The following is a 22,981-nucleotide window of genomic DNA, read 5'->3' on the forward strand; positions in this document are numbered from 1 at the left end:
GTTCTTCTTCAAGAGAATTCTCAGTGTGTTTTATCCCTGGCCTTTTTTTAAAAACTGTTTTCTGTTGTCAAACCCTAATACAAGGCGTCTCTTGAATCAGGTCCCCTTTGCTACATTCTGTGCTTCCTTGGGACCTCAATTAGGTCTCTCTGCTCTGTAGAAACCACCCTTTGATTTCATTACTTAACTTAACCACTTCCAGACCGGACACTTTTCCCCCCTCCTGTCCAGGGCAATTTTCAGCTTTCAGCGCTATCACACTTTGAATGACAATTGCGCGGTCATGCAACACTGTACCCAAATGAATTTTTTCCCATTTTTTTGAGACAGATAAAGCTTTATTTTGGTGGTATTTATTCACCGCTGGGATTTTTATTTTTTTTGCTATGTAAATGAAAATGTCCAAAAAATTTTTTAAAAGTGTTTTTTTAATAACATTTTGCAAATAAATAATATTTCATCATAATCTTTGCCAAAATTTATTCCGTTATCTTTTTAGTAAAAAAAATAAAAACCAAATTAGTTTATAACCAAAAATGTATAATTTTTTAAACATTTTTTTAAAATTTTTAAATTTTTTTATATTTTTATTTTGATGTTTTTAGGATGTAAAAGCAATCATTTCTCTTTCTCTCTGTGTGCATTCTTGCACTCGTTGAGAAGTACTGAGTGAGCTGTGATTGGTCACAGCTTGTCACATGGTACAAGGCTGTTGTGAATAGCCTTGTACCATGTGACCTCTGTGATCAATCACAGATTTCACACGTAGTAAGCAATGATGTCACAAGTGACATCTTGCTTACTACTTTGCATGTGATCACTGATTGGCCAATCAGTGATCACATGATCGGGACCTCGTACAGAGGTCCCGTCCGACGATCGGTGTTTCACTGTGTCCGGAGGACACAGCGGGCACCGGATCGCGGTGCTGCGCGCTCCGAGGGAGCGCGCACAAGCAGGGTGCGGGGAGGCTATTTATAAACGGGCACCCGACCCTGCACTGCCACCGTCCGGCCGTTTATATGCAATGGACGGATCGGGAAGTGGTTAATGCCCACAATGACTGGCCAGTCTTCTCTCTTCTCTACATGTGCTTATACCTTCTTGTCTCAGCAGATGTGCTTCATATAACCTGTTAACCCGGCACTATTCTTTCCTTTCTTATCTATAACACTCTGGTAGACAGTGACAACATGACATATAACCACCAATCAATACAGTTCGATTAAGCGGAGTAATGTTGGTACCCTGTGTCCCGAAAATGCCTTACCGATCAAGGGAATCTGATAATCAGCCGAATGACGTAAGCCCTTTGCTGAGTTATCAAAAATTCCCAGATCGTCTCAAGCTCCTCGTTTTCGGATTCTCAGGGTCACCTGTAAATCCCCTCCTAGGCAAAAGCTAGGCATCTGTTCTATAAATGTTATAAATAAATGTTATCAATAGGGAACTCCTATCCTCAATTCATTAGTGGTTCCAAATTATTAGTAACTAGTGCAGTAGGGAACAGACACAAAAAGATATACTCAGCATCTTTCCAAATAACTGTTCTGTTTATTTGGCGCAATTGACAGTTTTTTTTATACACATGATTACGTAGGTACCACATTAAAGGAGAAGTTCACCTATTAGACAAATATAACTGCAAATTGTTTTGCAGGTAAAAAAATGCGCAATTATTGTTTTTGTCTACAGGAGCCTGGAAAGCATTGCACCAGGGATCAGTAGATCGCTGATGCCATGCAGGTCTCCTGCAGACCTGTCAGTATATATGCTTGCCATATGGGATGTATGAGCAAGCAGATATTCTGACCGGAAGCTTCAATGAACTACCACGGCGCTCCACAGTGCCATGGTAGTTCATTGAAATCTACAAGCAGACAGCCGCTATGGCTGTCGGGACTTGCAGTTCATTCATTCATGAAAGTCTGTGAATGAACGATGCGACCATGTGGGCGGAGCTCCTCACAAGGCATCGCTGTCTTCAAATCTGACAGCATGGGGAGAAGTCGGCTGCGGCTATGGGAACATGTTACATGTTATACCCTAAAAACGGGTGGAACATGTAACAAGTTCCTAAAGCTGAATGTATCCTTTAATATTACAATTGTACTTTTATGGTAACAAGGGGCTTACATAGGCAGGCTCATTTCTAATCATGATTCAAAAGAATGCAAGCTTAATGAAAACATTAGTAGTGCAGTGTGCAATACATAGGCAAAGCATACAAACTGGAATATAATATTTTATACACAATTTACATTTCCTTTACAGTTCTCAGGTATGAGTATATAATTTTTTACTGACTAAAATATATTCATGAACTGTTCATTGGAATATGCAGTTACAGCACTGTGTAAGTAATTGAATCTCCTTTTTTTTTTTTACTTGCAGAGTAAAAGTTTGCAGTTGGACATTATTCCCGGCGGAACACCAGGATGCGAAGTAAAGCTTCGTGAAGCTACACATGAACTCAATGAGGAAAAGAGAAAATCTGCTCGTAGGAAAGAGTAAGTGCAAACAGAAAACACTGATCTCATCCATTATGTACAGGTCAATTTTCCTCTAACTTTCCATTGTTAAAAGCCTTCTTTCATTTAAAACATTAAACACAAGTTTTTTCAGCACCTTTTTTTTATCTTTGCAAGCTTTACATATTGCAACATGCTCTTGATCTCTCCTAAATATAATGTAATAAATCAGGGAAGGGCAGAAACAGCAGGTGTGAAGAAATGGTCAAGATAATACTTCAATACTGGAAAGAAGGTTTTTCTTAATTCTTTAAATGTCTTTAACCCGTACAAGATGGTGAGTAAAACAAATCTTAAAGCCTGAACACAGTTTTGCAACTTTGACAAGCTTTAGTAAAACTGTACATATCTTCACAACTACTTACTGTATCTAGGTGAATTATACCTTGGGGTTTTTTTTCAGGGTAAATTGGGCTTTCATTTGCTGTTAAATAGTAATGGTAAAATCTTTGTTTTTATTATTTTTTCTTTTAGGCACATTTTACACTTTTCTCCTCTAACAAGGAGAAAAAGATACAATGTATCTTTTTTCTCAATTCATTAGGAGGAAAAAAAAAATGCAAAGGTGGGCTGATCAGTGACTGATCACTGTGATAGCCAATCGGAGGCCATCACAGCAATTAGGTGTTTGGGAACCAGGCCTCTGGGGCCGATCGTTCGTACGGGACTCGGGGATATCGGTGAGAGCCCGATCTCTGTACTGGGAGCAATACTATGCAGCACGTTCAACACAGGTATGCATTTCTGTGGCCTCACAGGATGAAGACCCACTTTCACGAGGCTGCATATATGCATATGGTTGGTGGGAAGGAGTTAAATATGTCTTTAAATGTAACGAAGATAATATACGTAAGACAACACAAACAATTATATGTGTAGATTATTTTTCTTGTTCAAAATGTATTCCATAAGTAGTGGAGATATTGTTTGTATATAATTTTTATTTATTTGTTTTTAAAGGTATATTATGGCTGAGCTTATTCAAACAGAAAAAGCATATGTAAGAGATCTGCGGGAATGTTTGGATGTAAGTTGTATATGTCTTGTCTAAAAGCCTTTCACCAAGTGTATAATTCAATGCAATTTAGATCTAGTAGCGTACAGTTTCAAGAAAATGTTTTCGAACTTTGTAATTAATTGCATTTTTTTTATTATTGACCACTAAAAATGTGGCACAATTATTTTGTCATAATAAATTATAATGCAAACTTTACACTTCACACTCTTGTTGAGTAAAGAATTAAAAAAAAAATAGATTATTGCTGAGAAACTTTATAGAATGATGATATTGTATCCACTTCGTCCCAAAGGTTTCTATATTTTTCTTGCAACTGTAAGTGCCTGAAATTTGCATTCATATTAATTTCCAATATTCTAGGATTCAAGTGACAGAGAAAGCAAACAATGTGAGCCAGTCACATGCATTAAATACTGCTGTTAGCGTTTTGTGTGTGTTTCTGAAACAGGACTTTGATTACAGGGTGGAAATGCACATGAAGAATGTTAATGTCAGTCAGCAGGCTAGAGGATACATTTTGGCCACGCAGTGTTCCTTTTAAAGGAATTTTTTTTTTTTTTAAATCATACTTTCCTAGGTGGGTCTAAGTGAGAACTGAGGGATCAGACACTCTCTCCGGCTCTCTGCTCAGAGATGGACTGTCAGTCTCTGGCTTTCTGCTCAACCCCCAACTAACTGGAGCGGATCACTGAGAGGCTGAGCCAGCTGCTGGTTCAGGGTTCTGGTTGGATCCTGGCCCTTTAAGAGTTTCGGGAGGCGGGGTTTAGGGTCATGTGACTGCTGTCACGGCGGTCACATGATTGGGGAAAGTCCCGATCGAAAGAGGAGTTAGGGACCTTTCCGTGAGTACCGGACACGTGTGCTGGGAGCGCGCAGGGTGCACGCTCTCGGCACATATGTCCTTTTTTAATAGAACGCAAATGTGCAGCCGCTCGGCGTCTAGGCCCAGGCGCCGGGAGGCTGCACATTTGCATTTGGCCGGCATGAAGAGGTTAAAGTTGGGTTTTTGCCCCAGCCTGGACCAGCTGAGTGGCTGGTCTCCTGTAATCCACTGGAGAAGTAGAGCCAAACAGACTTTGGCTGTACTACTTTTTTAAGGTGTATGTAAGGGAAGGGGTAGGGAGGTAAAAAAAGGTTTAGTACATTCATGCATCTTCCGTGTTTTTTCTTTTTACACGTTCTGCAAGTACAGAAAAATGCTTGAGCATGCCTGAAATTATAACTTTTTGTTGGAACTGCCCTTGCTGCACTAAAATACTAAAATATGTTATCAGCCCTGCTTGAGCTCTCCCCTCCTGGACTACATCTCCCTTGTTATTAACTTGAGGAGTTAAAGCACAGCAGGGGAGAGCTAATCAGGACTGTAAACTCTGCATGAGATTTTAGTGCAGTAGAAGGCACTGTGTTGTCAGCTTTAACAGGGAGTTCGGAGCACACTGATTTTCTGGAAGATGAATAGCTGCTTTCTTTACTTCTGTTCATGTTACCATATGCTGGGCTTACTTAACCCTTACACTGCCACTTTCATACTGTGTTACAGTGAAAAGTTTAGAGCAAACCAATATGTAAAATACAAGCCAATGATTTGTCTCAAGTGCTGCAACATGCCTAATGTACTGTAGACTTGATGTAGCTGGCTATACAGTCACCCAATCACTTCTATATCAATGAGTAATTGCCCTCTCTAGATAGTAAAAAATCAGGGAAAAGAGTATAAATTAAAAAAAAAAAAGTTGAATATAACTCAATTATCAACATGCGTGTACATACATGCCAGAGGAAAAATAAGAGAACATGGGAAAAGTGTGAAAAATCTCATTAAAGTTTAACTTTAAATCAATGGGAATTATTGCCTATTTACACTTTTGAGTATTTTTGATCTTTTGGGATTTAACAAGCGCATACAGTTTTAAGCCTATAAATATGTATTGTTTAATTGTACAGAATGGACAATCTCTGTAGGATTTTGCTTCCATCCACAAGAGATTGGACACTAGTACAACAAAGCTGTAAGGATGGTTTGGCATTACCCTTCCCACTCCCCAGCATTTTTTTTTGGGCTAGCCTTAAAGTGGTTGTAAAGCAGAAGTTTTTTTTTGCCTTTATGTATGAAGGCAAAAAACTTTATGGGTGCAGCTCCCCACTCAGTCTACGGGGCAAGCCGTGCTGTGTGTGGTTATGGACCATTCACAGGAGCACAGCTCAGGAGTGAGCCTGCTCAAGTATTCCCATAGTAAGGGGCTTGCTATTGGGGACACTCGGCAGAGGGGAGGAGCCAGGGCCGTCCACAGGTGACCCAATAAAAAAAAAGATTGGGGCTGACCTGTGCAAAACCATTGCACAGAGCAGGTGGGTATAACATGCTGCTTGTTGTTTTTTTAATTTTAATCTTTAGAATCACTTTAACGGATGTCACTTCTGTACTTTGAGAGAAGCAACTATTTTTTTTTTTCACTGCTATTCCTTTTGCAGCTTTTAGAATTGGTTGACCTTTCAGCTGAGCCTTGGCCACTATACCCACACCCTGCTAGAGAGGAGATATGAGGCCAGCCTGTTGCTTTGGGCACTGGATCCTGCTTGAAGCACTCATCAAGTTACAGAATGCAGCATGTTGAGTTTGCTGTGGGTGACTATACAGGTTTAAGGCAGTAGTCCATCCGCCGGTGGAGCCCTGTCTTAAAAGTGTATCTAAACCCAAGAAATATTTAGTTGTATTGCAGTTTACCTGCTATTGATGTGGTGGCTGCATCAGTTTTATGTTTTCACACTTTTTATGAAAAACTGTTGCAGTATTTAAACATCAAATGCATATCTGCAATGTGAAATCCTGTGTCAAGAAATCAAAATGTTGTGTCCATATATACAAAGCATTCCAGTTGACTGTTCAGTGCAATCATAAATATGAGAAATGAAAAAAAAAAAGCTGTCTTCAATTCCAAACATCCTGTAAATATTCAGTTGAGACAAAATGATCTCCTTTACCACACTTCTGGAATTGCACTCACTAAAAGTATATGCCTATCTTATTACAGATTAGGAAAACACAGCTTGTATCTCCTTAGCGTGGAAGGGAATTCTACTTGATGAGTGTCTGAAGAGGCAATCCTCCACTACCTGTCCCTTTGGCAGACTCACAAAACTTACGATGGATGAATGGATTGAACCATGAGAAAAAAAAATTTCACATGGGAGAGTCCATAAAGAAAATGAACCTGACATGCAAATTGGGAGCATTTTCTTTTTCAGAGGTTAAAGTGGTATTAAAGGTTCAGATTTTTTGGCATTCTAGCTGATGGCTGTTCCAGATCAGCCAGATTTGCTGTTACAGGGTTCAATCTTCCATCCTGTTTTACATAGCAAGTCAGCTTGAAAAAAAGACACAACTCTTTCCAGTTAAACAATAAATAGAATAGAATAAATATCCATATGCTGATTCCTATGCCCACAGGTAACCCCCCAGGTGAAGACCACTCTATAAAACATGGTCCAGTTTGCTCCAGCAGGGTATAAAATCCTTCCTGGTCCAAAGAAGGCAGCTGTTCTCTGAATCAACAATCTCTGGTGCTTTTACTTATACATGTTACTATCCAGTTATATTCTGCGCATTTAGGAATCTCCCTTGTCCTTTGTAATGATCTTAAAGTGAATACCTCTAAGCAAAGTTCTCTATATGGACCATTACGGAGTGTGCTTCTACATGGTTATCATATCTTCTCTTAATGTTCTCTTCTAAATAGAATGAATTCAATTAATCTAATCCTTCCTCATAGCTGAAGCTCTCCATGCCTGTTATCAGTTTGGTTCCCTTCTCTGCTCTTTCTCCAGTTCTTCAGTATCCTTTTCGTGAACTGGTGTCCAAAACTGAACTGCATATTCCAGATGAGGTTTTACTAATGCTTTGTACAGTGACAAAATAATTTCTCTCTGGACTCTTTTAGTACAAGAAAGTATTTTACTGGCTTTAGAAACTGCAGCTTGGCATTACATATTCAATAAAGTAGAACGACACTGCATCTGACCACCACAAACCAAAAACTTTATTAAATTAATTTTTAAAGCAAAGCAAACTCGCTCATCCATCCATGCTTTATTTTATTGAGAAATCACTTAGAAAAACGTGTCCCTAGCATTTCTGGCTGTGGCCATCCTGAATATGGGCAGATGATTCATGTAGCATTTACTTCTTGGAATTCATCTGCCCTTAGGTCAGGCATGCAGGCTGGAGGGTGCGCTTAGCTAAGAAAACCCCTTCTGAAGACTCCTGGGATGTATGACATCATTTGCATAGGCCTGGAAACCAGGACGTAACTGAAGAAATATAAAAGTAAATCTAATATACCTTCATATCTCGGTCCTCCTCCCGCTCTCCCTCTTCCCTGCTCTGTCCTTGTCTTCATCCTGCACTTAGTGCACAATTATTAGGCAAGTTGTATTTTTGAGGATTAATTTCATTATTGAACAACTACAGTGCTCTTGGTCAATCCAAAATGTTAATAAACCTCAAACCTGAATATTTAAGAAAGGAAAAAATTGAGGTTTTGGCTTGCTTAAGAGAATATCTGTGTGCACATATATTATTATTATACAGGATTTATATAGCGCCAACAGTTTGCTCAATATAACAGGAGACAATACAGTTCAATACAAGAGGGATAGGAGGGACCTGCTCCTTGGAGCTTACAATCTAAATATTGGGCAACTATTAATGTGCAGACTTTTTATGCAACTAAATGAAAAACAAAAATTTTCCCATCTCACTTGTTTATTTTCATGTGTTAAAGTGAGAATAATAAACCACTCAAAATTTGCAAATAAACATTTCTAACATTTCCAAAAAAAAAAAAAAAAAAAAATCAGTGACAAATATAGCTACTTTTCTTTTCAATAACAGTCAAAAGTCTTCCATTCATGGAGTCTGTCAGTTTCTTGATCTGTTGACGAACAACTTTTTGTGCAGCAGCAACCACGGCCTCCCAGACACTGTTCAGAGAGGTGTACTGTTTTCCTTCACTGTAAATTTCCCATTTAAGAAGAGCTCACACGTTCTCAATAGGGTTTAGTTCAGGTGAGAAAGGGGGCCATGTCATTATTCTTTCATATTTAAGGCCTTTACTTTCTAGTCACGCAGTGGACTACTTTGATGCATGCGATACAGCATTGTTCTGCATAAATATCATGGTCTTGAAAGATGCAGACTTTCCTTTTTTACCACTTTTTGAAGAAAATGTCTTCTAAAAACTAGCAGTAGGTTTGGGAGTTGATTTTGAGTCCATCTTCAACCTTAAAAGGTCCAACTAGCTCATGTTTAATAATACTAGCCCATACCAGTACCCCCATCTCCACCTTGCTTTCGTCTGAGTCAAAGTGGAGGTCTGTGTCAGTTACAGATCCAGCCATGGGCCGATCCATCTGGTCCGTCAAGAGTCACTCTCATCTCATCAGTCCATTAAACCTTTGCAAAATCTGTCTTCAGATATTTCTTGGCCCAGTCTTGACCTTTCAACTTATGTGTATTGTTCAGTGTTGGACTGGTTTCAACCTCCCTTGCCCTGGCCATGTCTCTGAGCACTGAACACCTTGTACGTTTGGGAACTCCAGGTAGGTTGCAGTTCTGGAATATGACAGCACTGGAGGATAATGGGTGCCTGGTAGCTTCTCATTGATTCTGCTCACATCTTTGGCAGTTAACTTTTTTTTTTTTTTTTCTTCTCAACACGTTTCTTGTGACCCTGTTGACTATATTCCTTAAAACGTTTGATGGTTCTGTGATCTCGTCCCAATACCTTAGTAATTTTGAGAGTGCTGCATTCCTCTGATAGACCTTTTACAATTTTTTACTTTTTAGAGTCTGTTAAATCTCTTTTTTGTCTAATTTTGCCTGATTAAATTAAGCTAATAATTATGCACACCTTGATATAGAATGTTGATTTCCTTATGCCACCCCTTCTCTCGTTACACAAGTACACATCACCTGATATGCTTAAATCCAATCAGCATTCAAGTTTATACAGCTTGGAGTTGGACAATATGCATGAAAATTATAATTTGGTCAAAATACTCACTTTCCTAATAATTGTGCACACAGTGTAATATACACACATACATACAGACACACACTCTTAAGCAGCCCATAGATTATACAATTTTCTTTTCTTCCACCATAGGTAGAAGCAAAGAAAATTCTTCGATTTCCCCATAATTACAGTTAGTGTTGATGGGAGAATCCCTGCCACTGCCCTATTGTATTCTGACAGTGGGTTTCCCCGCTGTCAGAATACAATAATCACTGCTGGCAGCTATGGTTGCCGACAGCAGTTGCACTGAAATAACCCGACAGACTGGTCATACTGAAGTTGATCCAACTACCCCCCCCGACCCAGTCCGCCCCTGTCGGCACAGAACCCCTGGGGACATCTTGCGGAACCCCGGTTGAGAAACACTGTGATGGACTGTCTACAACTTTTGACAGATTCATAGTCATTCTTCCTAAGGGTCAGACTGCCTCTCAATCCACTTTTTCTAGGTGGATTTGTCAGATGATTTCTCAGGCCTTATGGTATCATGGACAAGGTTCCTCCTTTCCTGGTTAAGGCCCATTCCACCAGGAGTGTCACTGCTTTCTGGGCTGTTCGCCATCAAGCTTCTCTTTCACATTTACTTAGATCAGCCAGGTAGATGTTCACGCATCTGTGGATACCAGTTTTGGGTGGATGTTTCTGTAGGGGGCTTTGTAATGTAGTTGCTCCTGTTCTGTTTTGGGCATGTTTGCCGTGTTGCCCACCCCTCCATGTAAAGTGATTTTGAACATTTCAAGTAGGCATGTACAAAAATGTGCCAAAAATTTTAGGCAGGTGTAACAAAATGCAGTAAATTAAAACTGTTTTCAGAAGTAGAAGTGGGGTTCAGAAAAATGGAAGCAGGTGCTCTAGACTGATGAGTCAAAATTTGAAATATTTGCATGTAGCATGAGGCAGTTTGTTCACCAAGGGCTGGAGAGTGGTACAATGAGTGTCTGCAGGTAACAGTGAAGCATAATGGAGGTATTAAAAAAAAAAAAAAATCTTTCCTTTCGAATCCCTTTAATAGTGTATTTTTATCAATTAACAAAATAGAAAATAAATGAAGAGAAATCAAAATCAAATCAATGTTTGGCGTGCCCACCCTTTGCCTTCAAATCAGCATCAATTCTTAACTTCTATGTACACATGCACTCAGTTTTTGAAGGAACTCAGCAGGTAGGTTGTTCCAAACATATTTGCAGAACTAACCATGGATCTTCTGTGGATGTAGGTTGCCTCAAATCCTTCTGTCTCTTCCTGTAATCCCAGGCGTGTACAGTATGGTACAAAAATGTTGTGATTGACAGCAGCGGGAGCCAATGGCTCCCAGTGCCTCAGCCAATCAGTAATGAGAGTCCACGGAGAACTGAGGCTTTCATGGACATCGCTGGATCAAGAGGGGCTCAGGTAAGTATTAGGGGGAGCTACTACACACAGAAGGTTTTTTACCTTCATGAATAGAATGCATGAATTTAAAAGAACTTTTACCTTTAGGACCACTTTAATACTTCTATTTCTTAAAGCATTCTTAATTTACAGCATTTTTTCAAATGTTTTTCTGCCTTAAACATTTGCACAATATTATATATGAAGTCCTTTGTGTCCTGTGATGTACAATTTAAAAAATAAAATAGGTTTTTTGGTTTACCTATAAAATCCTTTTCGGTAGTACATAACAGGACTCTGGGATCCCTCCCTCTTCTCTGTTCTTCATTGCTTGCTAAAGAAGGCTTAGCTAAACTGGGAGGGGTTATGTCTGGGTGGGGATTCCTGCCTTGTTTTTGCCAATGTCCATTGGCCTGAATTAGTCATGAATTTGAAGTCCTCTGTGATGTACTGCAAGTAAATAGTTTTACAGGAAAACTAAAAATCCTAATTTCTTTTTTGTTTAAATGTTTTCTAGACATACCTATGGGAAATGACAAGTGGCGTTGAAGACCTTCCACCTGGTATAGCAAATAAGGAGCACATCATTTTTGGGAACATGCAGGAAATTTATGAGTTTCATAACAAGTGAGTACAGATAATCAAAGATGATTAACATAATATATTCAAGTGAGCATGTATTTTGAGTTACAGCAGTGTATGAATTATTTTTTTAAATTTAGGACAGTTTCACACTGGAAAAACAACAGCGTGAATGCAGCACAGTGTACCCCTAGATTTAGCGTGGGTTACCCGTAGTTTCCCCGAAAACTTTCTATTATGTCCTGCGGTTTTGGTGCGTTTTCTGAAAGCGCACCAAAGATGCAGCTTATAAGACTCTTGGTGCGCTTTTAGAAAACAAACCAAACACACTGGACATAACAAAGTCTGTGGGAAACCATGGGTAACCTGCATGGAAACCACAGCGAGGCAATGTAAATGGGACCTTTCTTTAACATTTGTTCTTGCCACATACTTTTAAATTCTCGTATTCTTGTTGTGTTAAACATGCAGATTTTTAGATTGGCCATTAAGGAGGGACCTCTGTAGCATATTTATTTATATTGCTGCTTGTAAATGCTATTGACCCCTCTGGGCAACAGCTTTAAGTAGAAGTCCAGTCAAATCCTAGCTAAGCTTTAACTTTATGTCAGGTACTTGTATACCGCCGTCCATTTACGCACCGTTTTACATATATATTGTACATTCACATCAGTCCCTAACCCTCAAGGGGTGTACAATCTAAGGTCCCTAACTCACATTCATACATACACATACTAGGGCCAATTTAGACAGGATCCAATTAACCTACCAGCATGTCTTTGGAGTGTAGGAGGAAACTGGAGTACCCGGAGGAAACCCACACAGGCACAGGGAGAACATGCAAACTCCAAGCAGGAGGTGCCGTGGCTTGGATTTAAACCAACAACCCTAGTACTGCCAGGCGGAAGTGCTAACCATTTAGCCACTGTGCTGCCCATACTTACACCTACCCCCATTCTAAGCCCTATGCTAACTACCCTGTAATAAAACAGGAAGTGGCACAGTATGCGTCGCAATACTCCCCATTTAATCCAGAACTGTAGAGTTTTGTTCAAGCAAAAACTCACAAGTATTTTTTTCCCCTTTCCTACTGTTTTTTCCTGCTTGCTCTTAGTCTTCTTCATGCGACTGGCACTCCATTCACTGCTGTCTGATGTCATCTCGTCCAGTGCAATACCAGCAGTCCTGCATTGTACGGGAAGATGCTTAGGGCCCACCCATATTCCAGAGCATCAGACAGTGGAAGAGAGTGCCAAGGGAGCAGGTAATAAAGTAAATATTTTACCTTGTTCATTATCCCCTAGGCAAAAACTAGTAGCTAATCCTGTCATGGGTAAAGGGACCCACCTAAATAGTTTTTTTTTTTTTCCCCCAACTGAAGTTCAGCTTTAAATAACTGGTAGCAGACATCTGAAAATAGAAGAGGGTGGCCTTGTTTGGCACAGGAGGTTTCTACAGGCTTGTTCCTGACCCAGGATTGTGAGTGTAAACTTTGTATGTCACTCAGTGGATCCACTGCCAATGTAGATGGCTTAGATGGGATCCATATATGAAAGCACTACACTTGATTTATAAGCATTCAAAATCATCATGCAATTATTTATAGTGGCATGCAGAAAATACAAAAAAACAAATTATTCCTTAGAATGGAATACAAGTGAAGGGACTTTAAATGTGCCATAGTAGAAAATATAACCAAAATAAATAAAAGTTTACACATTTATTACAAATAACAGTAAAAGATATGGTACAAAGATATATCTAAAAACTTCATATGTGGAGCCATGTACAACATATAATTGGACAGGTAAGAAATATATTTTGCAATATCAAAGATTTTATTTGCTTTTATACGGACATAATGAAACCTGCATACAGGATCAATGCGTATCGCTAACTACTTTTATCAAGATCCACGCAGCTGAAAGAAGCACAGTGGCTCCATGTGGTAAAATATATTTCGAATAAAATACGTGGTAATAATATTACAAACCATAAATACAATATATAAGTGTATTTATGAGGACAGTGGAGAGAGTGCGGAGGTAAAAACAAACAAAAACAAACTGTGGTGTGAGTTAAACATGGGGAGAGTCGTGGGGGACTTAAAAAGGCGACAATACTAGCATCTAAAAAAAAAAAAAAAGTGGAAAAGAAAAAACGTACCTTCCCGCAGCTATGAAAAGTAACCAAAATGAATTAAAACAAGGGTTCCAACAATGGTGACTGAGCATAATGGTACAAGGTTGGGACTCGTATAGCAATACACACAGGAATCAACAAACCTGCCTCTGCACTCGAGTTTAAATCATTTTGTGGTCAGATAGAGGAAGCATTCCCACAAGGCCAAGAGAGAGAGTCTGCAATGCAAGAATGCCAATATTCAGAACCCACAGCACAGTCACTATCCAATAAAAGATTCTTGCTGCACCAGAAGTCTGCCAAAAACTGCAGGAGATTCTGTGCAGGTAACACCATTTCCAGTGGCAGATGTGATGTCATGGCACACACTGCGTCACGTACGGCAAATCATGCAAAACAGCAGCTAGTCACTGCACAAGATAAACACCACTAAAAATCAAAGACACTATCACTAATACCTCTGACATTTTTAAACCAACCAAACAGTACAGACAGACAACCTCACCACAGATGGGTCCCAAAAACTCAACCAAAAAAAAAAAAAAAACCGAGGAAAAGGAAAAAAAGAATTATTGGAAAATGAATATGTGAAATCAATGGGACCGCACATTACTCCCTAACGCCTACATATTAAAATACAAATCATACCAAAATCTATAGTTGAAAAAAAAAATGAGAAATAACCTGAGTTCCCATAGATAATGGGAACTTCCTAGCACTCTTACAAAATCCTATTTAAGTAACATAGCCAAAAAGTCTTTCGGTACAATAGGCTGAATGCACTTGTAATTTCCTCAACTGAGGTTGCAAGCTGAAAATCAGCTTCAAGAGATACTGCCAGTTTTTTGAGGTAATAATGCAGGCCATAGACATAGTTTGTTGGCCAAATTTTCAACAGAAAGAATATTCGACCGATATTCGCACCGTTAGTGGGCAATGTCGTCGGCCGATTTTCGTGGTTCCTTCTCGTTTCTTTTATTGGTCATGCTGGAAAATCTACGAAAAACGGCCGATTTTCATAAGCATTGGTGGCAACAGAACGACCGATTTTTCGTTGTTCGGCTGACAATTCGGCCAATAAACTACCTGTCTATGGCCTGCATAACACAAATATTGTCAAATTAACATGTCAAAAATTTTCATGTTTTATTGGGGAAATAAGCATTTGATGTACTAATAAAATGTCAAATCCTTTTTCTTTTTTTTTTTTTTTTTTTTTTTTTTAATTGTTTGGTCTACTTATACTCCAAAGTTGCCTTAACAATCCTACTAAATGTAAGGTATAAATTGTTCTATTTAAGTAACATATAACCCTAATGCAATATATGGTATAAGCTATATAAATAAAAAGGAGACCTTTGATTGAAATCAAAGATGGAGATTGTCTGCCCACCTCTTTCACATATTGAACCGCATGGGGGAATATAATAAAATAGTTTTTCTCCATTCAGGTCAAGATGCAGTTGCAAACTTTTAATGGAGGTTTTCACTGCTCCCAAGACTGATCAGTGTCAGTAACATGGGTGCACACCACATGGCTTGTCACTCTTCTGCTCTGTTTACTGATTTCCTGCAGCAGCAGTGGGTAATTGGGCATCCCCACTTTCAGTAAGTGGAGTGCTTTTTAAGTCAACAGTCATTCTGTTGAATGATTCTGCCTCATTTTGTGCCTGACAAAGAATAAGTTGGAGTCCGTCACTAGAGACTTTTTCAGTCACAAGGTATATGGTTTTGTCTGGGTTTTTTCTCACTTTTTTTTTTTTTTTTCCTTGGGTCTCCCAAGCTTTGACATATAGAACAGGACTCCTGTATCAGGAGTTGATGTCTAAACAGACACCATTGCTTCTTATTGATGTGGCTTCTCAGAATATGCAGGAGGCTAAGTACTATTCTAATACATTCTTGGATGCAGCTTGGCTTCCAGATTGGGCTAATCTAATTGGCGTACTACTTTGGTAACTTTGGCTTGGAGTGTAAAATCGTGGAGATAAGATGCACCGTCCTTTTAAGTGGTTACTCATAGTTACTTAGTCTGGCTGAAAAAAGAAAAAGTCTATCAAGTTTAACAAAAAAAAAAAAAGTTATAATCCATTACCCACAATTGATCCAGAGGAAGGCAAAAAAAAACCCAGAAAGGCATGATCCAATTTGCTTCTGCAGCGAATACATTTATTTCTTGGATCAAACTATTTTATGTTGCCCCCACTGCCTGTATTCAGGTTAATAATGTATTGTCCTCATCATTTGCTTTGGAAAGAGGGACTTGGCAAGGATGTCCACTTTCCCCATTATTTGCTTTGGCAATAGAACCCCTGGCTGCAGCCATCAGAACGGATCCCGAGATTATAGGATTTTGTAGGGGAGATCTGATGGAGAAAGTGGCGTTATACACCGACGACACCGTCCTATTCATGGGGGACACCTCATCCTCATTGGTACGCCTAATGACCTTAATCTCCGACTTTGGATCCTTCTCCGGCTTTTCTATAAATTGGGACAAATCTACTTTTCTTCCTCTAGGCACCCCCACTTGTACAATTCCCCTGATTGCAACACAAATCGAACAAGTAAGCTCCTTCAAATATCTAGGGATTATTAGCCATCCTAATCTGTCTAATTACATTGCATTGAATTTACTCCTGCTTCTTCAATGATTCCAACAGAAAACAAATACCTGGTCTAAACTCCCCCTCTCTGTTGTGGGAAGGTGTAATTTGATTAAAATTAATTTGGCCCCGCAACTACTTTACATCCTACAATGCCCCTACCTGGAGTCCTCTGGGCGTTTGCAAGACATGTGACACCGTATTTCATTCTCTGATTTGGCAAAAGCAATCTCCAAGTATTAAATTGCAAACCCTGCAGGAGTCCAGGGATCTGGGTGGCCTAGCAGTTCCCAATCCCCTCCTTTATATTATATCGTGGCTCAATTACAACACCTTACGGCCTGGGGAGATGTTCAATATTCCGACCCAGTGAAATCACTTCTTCTAAGTGTGGTATCTGCAGATGACCTGGTGGAAATTCTGAAAGCAGGTGAACTTAAAAATCTATCACAAATCCCCACACTTGGTTTGATGGATAGGATATGGTGTAGGGCGAAACACTACTTTCAATACCAAGGATTTTTTTACCTTTACACGCATATTTAACAATCATAATTATCCAGAACTCCTGAAGCTGAAGGGGTTTGCCCAGTGGTCATCGATGGGCATTAAATATATGCCTCAATTGTACAATGGGCAACTTCTCAAAGATTTTCAAACATTGAGGGAGGCATTTCGCTTGCCCAACTCATTTTTTTTTCCCAATACTTACAACTTTGACATGTATCCTAGCACAGGCCAAAACCTCTCCATGGATATTGGTTATTCCTACCCTATTGGATCATTTGGTGCTCTCTTCATCCAGGAGGGGCCAGATATTCCGTTTATATGGAGCATTGTTGCAACAGATTTCTAAGGCTTTCTCCCTGAATTGTAGAGTGCAATGGTCCAGAAATCTTGATTTTATTTCAGAGCATGAATGGTCCACAATACTATCTAATATAAATAATTAAATAAAAAATGAGGTTTCAGTTACACACCTAGTGAATCCTCCTGTGTGTAATTATCCCAAACTCAATTCTTCATATTATTATACAATCTTATGCTGTGATGTTTGATAAACCATATGAAATGAAATAAAAATGTGCAAAATGCATAAAAACACAATACATAAGCCCACTTGTGTCCCTAAACAGGGTGAAACCACAAACATGTATTAAACCACACGTGATAAAACACTTGGCATAAATAAATGCCCAAAAGGTGCATTGGTTTTGTTTTTGAAGCCTTACAATGGCCTGTTTCACTTGCATGGACAGCTCCTCTGAACGCACGATGTAGGTTCACAGCAATAGATTCCAAATACAAATACCACACTTAGAATCAACTCCAGACCTTTTTCCTGCTTAATTGATGAAGAAATAACGAAGAAGTAGCCCACACCTGGCTATGAAACAGCTTTTGGTTCAAATTGTCCAATTACTTTTGGACCCTTCCTCCAATTTGGTTGTACATACCCTCAAATTATACCTAAGCGTGTGCACTTTAATCCCATACCCATTATAAAACTATAGCTTGAATATGTTTTGGTAAATACCTTAAAAAATATAAAATTGTGCCTGTGTCCAAATATATATATGGACCTAACTGTATGTATGGAAACAATTTCTAATAAAAAAAAAAATCTGATTTAAAAAAATAAAGGGCAATAATTCATAAGTATTATAAAGTGTTTGTGCATTAACTAAAATATAAACTTCAAATAAATATCAATTAAACAGTGGCAAAATAAACATATGCAAATTCACTACCAGCTGTATACATTTGAACAACAACTTGGTGCAAAGAATATAAAGTGCATGTGCAATAAAGTTCAGAAAATAAATTTCACTTGAATAGCTCAAAGTTCAACAGAAGCGTGGTCTGTGGATCGACTGACTTCAGTGCACCACTACCCATGTGAAGTACACAATCTGCTTTCCAAAAGAAATTGACCTCTATTGACTATGAGGTCATGTGCTTGTTATCTGCCTGATATTAACAGCCACATCACCTCCGCAAAGGAACAAACAGTATGGTATCTTTCTCACTGGACCAGCCTCCAGTCACTATGTTCAGTCCAGTGTCAGTCACAGAATTTGCCCAGTGTATGCAGAGAAGCAAAAAAAAAAAAAAAACACCCTATAGTGCATTACCCAAGTAAACAGTTCAGCATTTATTAAAATTATTGTACTTGCAGCAAACCATAGTAAAACGGCATTGAAACAGGTATGAGGCTTGCACACCGCCTAGACCTACGGATGTGCGCGATAACATCACTGCCAAGGCTCCGCCCTGGCACGTTTCGTATATTTTCAAGGAATAACTGGAGGCTGCTTCAGTGAGAGAGATGCCATAGAATTTTCTCTACTGCTGAGCTGAAGTGGTTGTCAATATCTGTTAGATAACAATTGCATATGACCTCAGGTACTAGAGGTGTATTTCTTTTGGTAAACAGATTGAATGCCTCACTTGGGTGGTGGTGCACTGACAAACAGCTTACAGTGGATCCACACAAGTTCATGTCAGCGTGCTTCTATTCAATTTTGAGATATTCATCTGAAGTTTTCTTTTTTTAACTTTATTGCACATGCACTTTTTATTCTCTATATTGAACCAAGTTGTCGTTCACATGGACATGAATGTAAACAGCTGGTAGCGAATTTGCATACGTTTATTTTGCACTGGTTTCCTTGATTTTTATTTATTTGAAGTTTATATTTTAGGTTATTTAATGCACAAGCACATTATATTATTAAATTATTATTGCTATTTATGGTTGTGTACTTTGAATCTGGTATTTAGGTGAACATTTTTATTAATTTTTGTTTGCTTTAACTTTGTATAATCACAAAGTAGTTTGATATACAGTGCATTCACAATGTATTTAGACACCATTCACTTTTTATTTCAATTTTGTTATATTGCAGCTTGAGACTACAGTTGTTTAAATTCATTTTTGTTCCTCAATCTACTGAACGTAGATTGAGGAACAAAAATGAACAATGGCGTTCAGTACGCCATAATGACAAAGTGAAAGTGGAATTTTAGAAATGTCTGTGAATTTATTAAAAATAAAAAAACTGAAATATCACATTGGACAAAGCATTCAGACCCTTTGCAACAACACTAGAAATTTTAGCTCAGGTGCCTCCCATTTCTCTTGATCATTGCTGAGATGTTTCTACACCTTGATTGGAGTCCACCTGTGGGCAGTTACATTTATTATACATGATTTGGAAAGGCACAAACCGCTCTATAAAAGTCCTCACAGCTGACAATGCATGCTGTGTCAGGGCAAAACCCATGAATTGAAAACTGCCTGCACAGCTCAGAGATAGAATTATTGCAAGACACAGATCTGGGGAAGGCTACAAAAAAAATTCTGCTGCACTGAATATTGCCAAGACCACAGTGGCCTTCATAATTCTCTAATGGAAGAAGCTTGGCACAACCAGGACTTTTCGGGGAAGGGTTAAGGCAGAACTCCGGGCAAAATCTTCTTTACATGTCTGTTGCTGATTTCGTACCTTCACTGAAAGTCATCCATCTTCTGGTTCTCAGTACTTGCTCTGAAATAGCCTATTCATTTTCAAATCAAATCTATTCCCCCAGCCACTGGTCTTGGCACATCCCTTCTGTAATTCTTTCTCCAGGAAGCATTGATGTAAATCGGCCCAACCTGCAGTGGTGAGTGGACCGAGACTCTCAGAGAAACTCAACATGTACAGACCTAGTGTACCCGCCCACATTCACTACAATTCCCTGTGGTTGATGGCAACTGTAGTTTTCTTTTACTGCAGAGAGATAGGAGAGGATATGATGTAATCCCTGCTGTTATCTTTTGAATTACAGAAATGAGGTTATGAAAATTATATTAGACTTTTCTCAAAATGGTAAGGGTTTTCAACATTTTATTACCCGTTTTGTGTAGGAGGGTGTACTAATGGGTGATTTGTTTGCCTCTTCATCAGTTCTTTAAGTAATGGTCCCTTTATCCTCCTTTTTTTGGGGGGTAAATTTTTTTTGTACCAGGAAGAAATCATTAAAAATGAGAAGAGGAACACGACATGTACCTAATTTGTATGCAAGAATCCTTTTAAGGATTTACTTATGGCCAAGCCATGGATTTATAAGTCTTCATAGTAATCTGACAAGCTTCCTCTATATAAAGTTTTTCCTTCACGCCCTAGCAACAGAGTGGAAGGAGGACTGTTTAGACTTTTTTGTCTTTTGTATTTCAAATGTTTGCTTGCATGAGAGAGGTGATCTTTTCACAGTGAGAACTGTATGTGCCTCAATGTGTGTGCACATTGACGTTAGTGTGGACGAGCATGCATGTAAGAATTGACGCTTTTGCACCTGTTGGCCTAAATAAAGCTGTACTGGAGACGTTTAAGATTGCTGAGCGGTCGTCCGCTCCTGTGGCCAGTATCCCCTGTGCTTTCATTTGGGTTCTCGCTTAGCTATTCTTGACTCTGTTCCTGGTATGTCCTTGCCAATCCCAACTTGTGACCCGACCGTGCATTCTGTCTGCTGGCTCGATACAGTTTCTGCTCATCTGATTCTGACCTTGGCTTGGCTCTGACTCCGCTTTGCCAACGGATTCTGCACCTTTCCCCAGTTACAACTGACAGCAGCATGGTCTCCAGTCCTGCACTCTCCCCATCTCCTGCACTACCTGGAGTATCTTCAGTATCTTCTATAGGCACCGTGCCACTCTGTGCCCTGTTATACCCTGTTCTCAACCCCAGGAGGAATGGGACACGAGGTGTAAGGGAAGCCTTCTTCTCAACCCTGTGTCCACCAGGTACGTGACAATGTTTTGCCTCCAATATTCCTCTGTCCCGGCAAGTTCTTCGTCAAAATCCTTTAGTTTCCAGTTCTAACAGGTCACCTCATTCTCTGGACAAGGGAGTCCCTTTTTGGCCATAAGCCGGGGCGTTCTTATGGAAGCTTGGATGTTCATGCAGAGTTTATCTGTCAGCTATAGCTTTTCATAGTACCTACTTTGTTGAGCTGAATGGTCCTCAGAAGGGTGACTCGGCCTGCCATTTCTGAATGTTTTTTTTTTTTTAGCCTATTTCTGAAGCATATTATGTGAAACAGTGCTATCCCTTTTTTTTAGTCACTGTTCTTTTCACATTACTAATAGATTCTTCCTATGCTGATCTTTCGTCCACACCTTCAATAAATCTTAAAGCTTGGATGTGACTGAATTGGCAGATACTTGTTTTGTATATAAGATCCCGTAAGTGACCGTGTTGTCTGTTTTCATGCTTTTTGAGGGTGGTTACACCTTTTTGTGTTGCTGTTCTGCTTCTTGTGAATTCAGACTCCTTATATGGTTGACTGGTCTTGCATGTCCAAAATATAATGGATTATATTATGTTCTCTAATTAAAGCTGAAGTAAATATTTTTTTGCTTTTCGGTTTCTTTTTGCTCACTGTAAAATTTTTCTCTTCAGTAGTTTCAGTAGAAAAAAATTCTAATGGAGTAGAAAAGTGTGTAGAAAAATGTTCTAATATCTTAATTGTACAGTACAAAACACAGGCAACTGGCAAAGCTTTGGAGGACACAACTCCCCCTATACCCTTCTTACTCCTTGAGTCCTCAGTTTTTTCCAGTGTCCTAAGGTTATAGACCTCTACTCCCTTACCGAAAATTCACTCATAGCTTAACTAGTTTATTTGTCTCAGGATACTTAAATCAACCCTTCATTGTCTTCTAACATAACAAGAGAAGCAGTGCATCTGTATTCCCATAACCTTGATAAAACTTTGGGAGTTGTACCCAGACCCCACGCCATTAGAGAGAACGACCTTTAATGTTGCTCTGGGCACTGGATCCTGCTTGGACGTTTACTTTGGCACTTAGTGCACTGCAAGGGGTTAGCGTCTGGGTGCAGGACTATGGCCCATCCTTTTGGAACCCAGACCCTGAAGACCTCTTCAGTGGTTTGGCCACTGTGATGGGCAAAGCCTGGACACTATCTAGGTACCTCTGAAACGGAGAGGTTAGACATAGTCTGTTTAATGAACTGTTATTGTAGCCCCACACCAGTTATGAGACCTAACAGCTCTCTGTGTGCTTTACACTGTTTGTGTATCCTGAATAATATGCATTTTTATGTTAAAACAATCAGGAAACTAGAAATGTGTTTGAAAATTAGTTACTTATACAGTGTAAACTTTTCCAACTTGGAGCTAATACTTAACCACTTGGAGCTTAGTCTCTGGTGGATGATCAGGTGTTATAACACTACAGGTTGCACTCTTTACCCCATTGTGCCTATAGTATCTGCAGGTACTCAAATGCTTCCTCCCACTCCTTTGACACAAGGACTTGGCTACACCACCTGGGTTGCTGTGTACTACCTTTCAGACATGTTTACCACATGAACACACTCTACTCCATGACTACCCTACAGGGGAATACCCTTACTGATTACAACGGTGGAAAGCAAGGGAGCTGCGGCAAAAGCCCAGGCAAACATTCGTTCTGTCAAAGACCTGCAAACTACTCAGAGTGACATTGCTTCTTGCATCAGAGCTGGATTCTATTTTAACACCGGTCTCTGCAACTGATTATCTCTCTCAAGGACACAACAATTGTCTAACCTGACTGTGGCAGACTTTTCTGCAACAAGGTTAATGTTTTTCGGACAACTATTGCCT

At 39.3% G+C, this 22,981-nt stretch overlaps 1 protein-coding gene across 4 annotated transcripts in view; it reads left to right on the plus strand.

The window, feature by feature from the left end:
• LOC149444794 (triple functional domain protein) overlaps window positions 1-22,981 on the plus strand; it is a 455,657-nt gene that overhangs the window by 197,909 nt on the left and 234,767 nt on the right. For all 4 annotated transcript variants that reach the window (XM_089654527.1, XM_089654524.1, XM_089654525.1 and 1 more), the window contains exons 23-25: window positions 2,395-2,510; window positions 3,492-3,558; window positions 11,512-11,621. In XM_089654527.1, the coding sequence (XP_089510653.1) occupies window positions 2,395-2,510; window positions 3,492-3,558; window positions 11,512-11,621 (293 nt within the window). The remainder of the gene's footprint in view (window positions 1-2,394; window positions 2,511-3,491; window positions 3,559-11,511; window positions 11,622-22,981) is intronic.

This window comes from Staurois parvus, unplaced genomic scaffold (assembly GCF_062004578.1).
Source record: "Staurois parvus isolate SC_StPar_1 unplaced genomic scaffold, SC_StPar_1.0 ptg000772l, whole genome shotgun sequence".
Taxonomy (NCBI): domain Eukaryota; kingdom Metazoa; phylum Chordata; class Amphibia; order Anura; family Ranidae; genus Staurois; species Staurois parvus.